We start from the raw sequence: 4872 nt of genomic DNA on the forward strand, positions 1-4872 counted from the left end.
CTTAAACACATTCTCTATTCCTAACTCATTGTCTGAAGCATTATCAAAGAAAGAATGGAGACTTGCTATGGAAGCAGAAATGGATGCATTAGAGAAGAATGGGATGTGGGAAATAGTTGAGTTACCAAAGAACAAGAAAGCAGTGGGTTATGAATGGGTGTATGCAGTAAAGTTTAAGGCAGATGGGTCCCTAGAACGCTACAAGGCGAGGTTAGTAGCGAAAGGATATACACAGACATATGAAGTAGATTATCGAGAAACTTTTGCTCCGATAGCAAAGATGAATACAATAAGAACTCTGTTGTCCTTGGCTATTAATTTTGATTGGGAATTGCAATAGTACGATGTGAAGAATGCTTTTCTTCATGGAGAATTAGAAGAGAAGATTTATATGAGCATTCCACCGGGATTTAGTGGGATTGACAAGAACAAGGTTTGTTGGTTAAAAAAGGCATTATATAGGCTGAAATAATCCCCACGTGTTTGGTTTGTATGATTTGCCAAGGTAATGATAGCTAATGGTTACAAGCAAAGTCAAGGAGATCATACCTTGTTCATCAAGCATTCAGTCTTCGGGGGAGTTACTGTTTTGATTGTATACGTGGATGACATTATAGTGACAGGAAACGATGAAGTAGAGAAGGAAACTTTGAAGTGGTGCCAAGCCAAGGAATTTGAAATAAAGGATTTAGGAAAATTGAAGTATTTCTGAGTATTGAAGTGGCTCGATCAAGGCAGGGAATTTTTATTTCTCAATAGAAGTATGTTATGGACCTGCTCAAGGAAACAGGCATGACAGCGAGCAAACCAGTTGGAACTCCCATTGAACAGAATCACAAATTAAGTGAGGCTCATGGAGATAAAGCAGTGGACAGAGAGATGTACCAAAGACTTGTTGGGAAACTCATTTATCTCGCACATACCAGGCCAGATATAGCTTACTCAGTCAGTGTTATTAGTCAGTTTATGCATGATCCTAGAGGAGTTCATCTACAAGCTGTTTATCGAGTGTTTCATTACTTAAAGGCACATCCAGGGAAGGGAATTTTATTCAAAAAGGGTCCTGAAATTGATCTGGTAGTTTACAAAGATGCAGAATTTGCAGGGTCTCCAGTCGACAGGCGATCAACTTCGGGATATTGTACATTTCTTGGAAGAAACTTAATATCCTAGAGAAGCAAGAAACAAAGTGTGGTAGCAAGGTCAAGCGCTGAGGCAGAGTTTAGAGCTATGGCAGCAGAGGTATGTGAATTATTGTGTGTTAAAATTATCCTAGAAAACTTGAGGATTCAATGGAGCAAACCGATGAAACTATACTGTGATTACAAATCTGCTAAAAGTATAGCTCACAACCCAGTGCAACATAATCGGACGAAGCACATAGAGATAGACAGGCACTTTATTAAAGAGAAACTAGAAAGTGGACTGATTTGTACTCTGCATGTTCCGACATGACTTCAACTTGTAGATGTAATGACAAAGGGATTGTGTAGCAACATGTTTCATGAGAGTGTTGTCAAGCTGGGAATGGAAGATCTATATTCACCAACTTGAGGGGGAGTGTAGGAATCTTGAATGAGTAATCTTAGGAGATATTTTAGGTAAATTACTGGAGGAAATCCGGGTGAATAAGCTGTCTCTAAAATTAAGGGAATTAGGTGTAGACTTTCTTGTTTAGTGTACCAGAAAATTGTATATATAGATTAGAATGAATTGTAGGAAATATACAGAATTAATAAAATCTCTTTGATTCTTTTCCAACAGTTCACTCAACGCTTTTGATTGTTCACTTTCTTTTTCTTGTGCACTCAACTCAGACTTTACCTCTACAACTTCAGTCTCATTTTGCACTTTACACTTCTCGATTTGCTCTACTTTCTGGCCATTTTGTTCAAATTGATATTTCAGAAATGTTAGGTCAACATAAAGTTGCCCAAAAGTAAGCGACACAAGTTTGGTACGGCAGCAATTAAATATGAAGGAATACTTATTAGTATGTCCATCATATTTGACTTCTCGATTAAACATTCAAAATTTTCCCAATACCACATACGTCATTTGAATGGGAACTACATCACACAACACCTCATCCACATACTTGCCAATACGAAAAGGAACAAGCGTGTGCTTAGTAACCCAAATATCACTACTAGCACTTTGCAACTTGTAAGGTAAAAAATGATCAGTGGTTGGAAGATTCAATTTCTCAGCCAAGACAATACTTGCGAGGTTGATTTCACAACCCTTATCGATGGCTAAGCTACAAACTCTATCCTTGATGTGGTAACGAGTATAGAACCAGTCATTTTGTTGAGACTTGATGAGTTCCAATTGCTCAGTTATATCACACAATGCCACAACATTTACTCCTTTAGGCACAAGATGGTGAAGCTCCAGATGGACATTCATTTGTCTCATCCTTATGTTACCAAAGCTCTCAGATGGACCCTCGGTTGCCTTCCTTGAATAGGTAAGAATCCCCTTTTTAAGTGATCAATCGAGCTCCCTATGAAGCTCCTTGAGTGTAGTCAACTATCAAGGGTACTTAGTGACACAAAGAAAACACAATTTCTGGTATAAAATGAGGAGAAAACTTGACTTTTGGAATGTAACAAGGCTGGAAATCAACTGGAATAAAGCTGGAATTATTGACTTAAACACTAGTGAGAACAACCCAACAAACTGGTTCAATCGACGACTCAAAATTTGGAAATTTAACACTAGACAAGCTGGAACTTCGAAGACGTGTTTGAGGCTGGAAACTACTGGAATTAAACGAGCAATTAAGGGCTCAAACTACTAGAATTGCAACACAAGACTAGTAGGATTGATACCCCATAATCTGGAATCTTGATACTTCGAAAATTTCTGGAAATTGAGTCGAACTTAGGACCTAACTGCTGGAATTTTTTTGGATGTTATTTCTGGACCCTAAAGATGAAATCTATGGCTGGACGCTACGGGAAAAGAAAGCTAGCTAATGACACAAAATCTGGTATGAATTCGACGCAAGAATGATTGGAAACAAGGTTACCCGACACTAGTTCAAGAATTGCGCAAATCTGGAAATTTATTTGGACTATTTACCTTGAAGCAAATCTGGTTTGAACCCCTTTTCCCAATGTTTCAAGGTTTCGAAGCTGGTTTCACTAGTTTTCCCAAAAGGAATTGGTTCAAAGGCTGGTGGATTCAAGAACTTGTAATCCAGGTGGGATTTGGATTGGTGAATGCGGCTGGTTTCTTGTTTGTTTTGTTCAGCCGACTCAAGACCTCCAAGAACACGAAAAGGCTCAATTTCTGGACAATTTATGAATCAAAATCAAGGCTGTAACAACAAATTTCGTGGATCAAATTCTGATCAATAACATCAGCCAAGAATTTCGACGAAACAAGGGACTTAGCAGCTGGAAATTTTTTGCAGCTTTGTATTGCACAAGATTCAGTGCCAAAAGCCAGAAAACTTCAAGATTCTTTCAAGAATTCAAGAACTTATTTTCCAGAATTCCAGAAGTGAAGGAATTTTTGAAAATTTATCCCAAACAGCCACGGTTTCTTGGTTTTTTTGAACAAGAACGAATGGAGGGTTTTAACAAGCTTCAATAATTCGACATAACAAGTCTGGAGCTTCAAGATTGTTGCTTGAACAATCAAGAACTTCAAGAATTCTGTATTGTTGAATAATGGTTCCAAGAATCAAGCACGGTCAGTCCAATTCTTTCCGAAATTGAACAAGTCACAATCAAGAACCCTGGAAACAACTTCATGTTCCTTAAAGAAAGCTACAACCAGAAATTTCTTTCTAAGAACTAACGACTATATATATATATACACTCAAAACTTCAACTAAACTACGAAACAACAATAATACAAGATGCTGGAAACAAGAAACGAAAGGTAATCAACAAAACTAATTCGGACAGCAACTAGAAACGAAAACCCTAATTTGGTCGTGACAAGGAAACCCTAGCAGCTGCGATTTTTTTTTATTATTATTGAACTGGACACAAACACAAGAAAGATAACACACTAACAGATTTTTTTTCTTAGATGAATAGTAATTAGTAAAGTATGATGAATAGTAATCGCTACAATAATGAAAATAGTAATGAATTTTTTGACACACAAATAGAATTGGAAAACACAAGAAACGACACAATCAAAGAGATAAAAAAAGGATATAACCTAGAAAATGACAACATAACCTGGACTGATGGTGATTATCACAAGTTTAGAATTGGCAAAATTTCCTACTTGGACCTATCTAATCCCCGTGATTGGAAACTCGATACAATATCGACCCATAATCCTACAAATTAGTGAATCCTAGGAACGTTAGAAGACACCACCATCAAGGATGGTGAACTTGATTGATAAGCCAAACAAACACTAGATAAATCTAAATGTTTGAGAAAGGCTCGTAGAGCCAAGAGAGCAACTCTCAAAAATGTTGTTCTGTAAAATATTTCATAATTGTTATTCATGATGGAAAAAAAATGATGTTTTAATGTTCGTTTCTTGAGACAAAATCGTAACGAAACTAAGTCAACAAGACACAACTATCTTAAAACCCGGCCCATAACCGAACTTAAAGTCATGGATCCAAGCATAAGGGCTGAACCATTTATTTAGCCACTAACACAAGCCCACATAATGTTTAACTATGGACTAAACTAACAATATTAACTAATAAAAACAGCCCACTTAATGTTTAACTATAGACTAAGCTTACGACATTAACTGATAAAAACATAAGTTGGAAAATTCAGTCCATAAAATCTTTCTTTCAAACAACCTTGACCAGCCCTTTTAGTGGAGAACTCCGAGCTCATATCAACCTTTCTATCAACAAATAATCCAAATAATTCGTTTGCA

The 4872-nt window shown here is 36.9% G+C and overlaps 1 protein-coding gene across 1 annotated transcript; it reads left to right on the forward strand.

The window, feature by feature from the left end:
* The first annotated feature begins 768 nt into the window (after positions 1–768).
* On the forward strand, positions 769–1173 carry LOC140007198 (uncharacterized mitochondrial protein AtMg00810-like). The gene has a single exon (XM_072049893.1). The coding sequence runs from the start codon at positions 769–771 to the stop codon at positions 1171–1173; it is 405 nt and encodes a 134-aa protein (XP_071905994.1).
* The last annotated feature ends 3699 nt before the right edge of the window (positions 1174–4872 follow it).

Source organism: Coffea arabica, chromosome 5c (assembly GCF_036785885.1).
Source record: "Coffea arabica cultivar ET-39 chromosome 5c, Coffea Arabica ET-39 HiFi, whole genome shotgun sequence".
Lineage (NCBI taxonomy): Eukaryota > Viridiplantae > Streptophyta > Magnoliopsida > Gentianales > Rubiaceae > Coffea > Coffea arabica.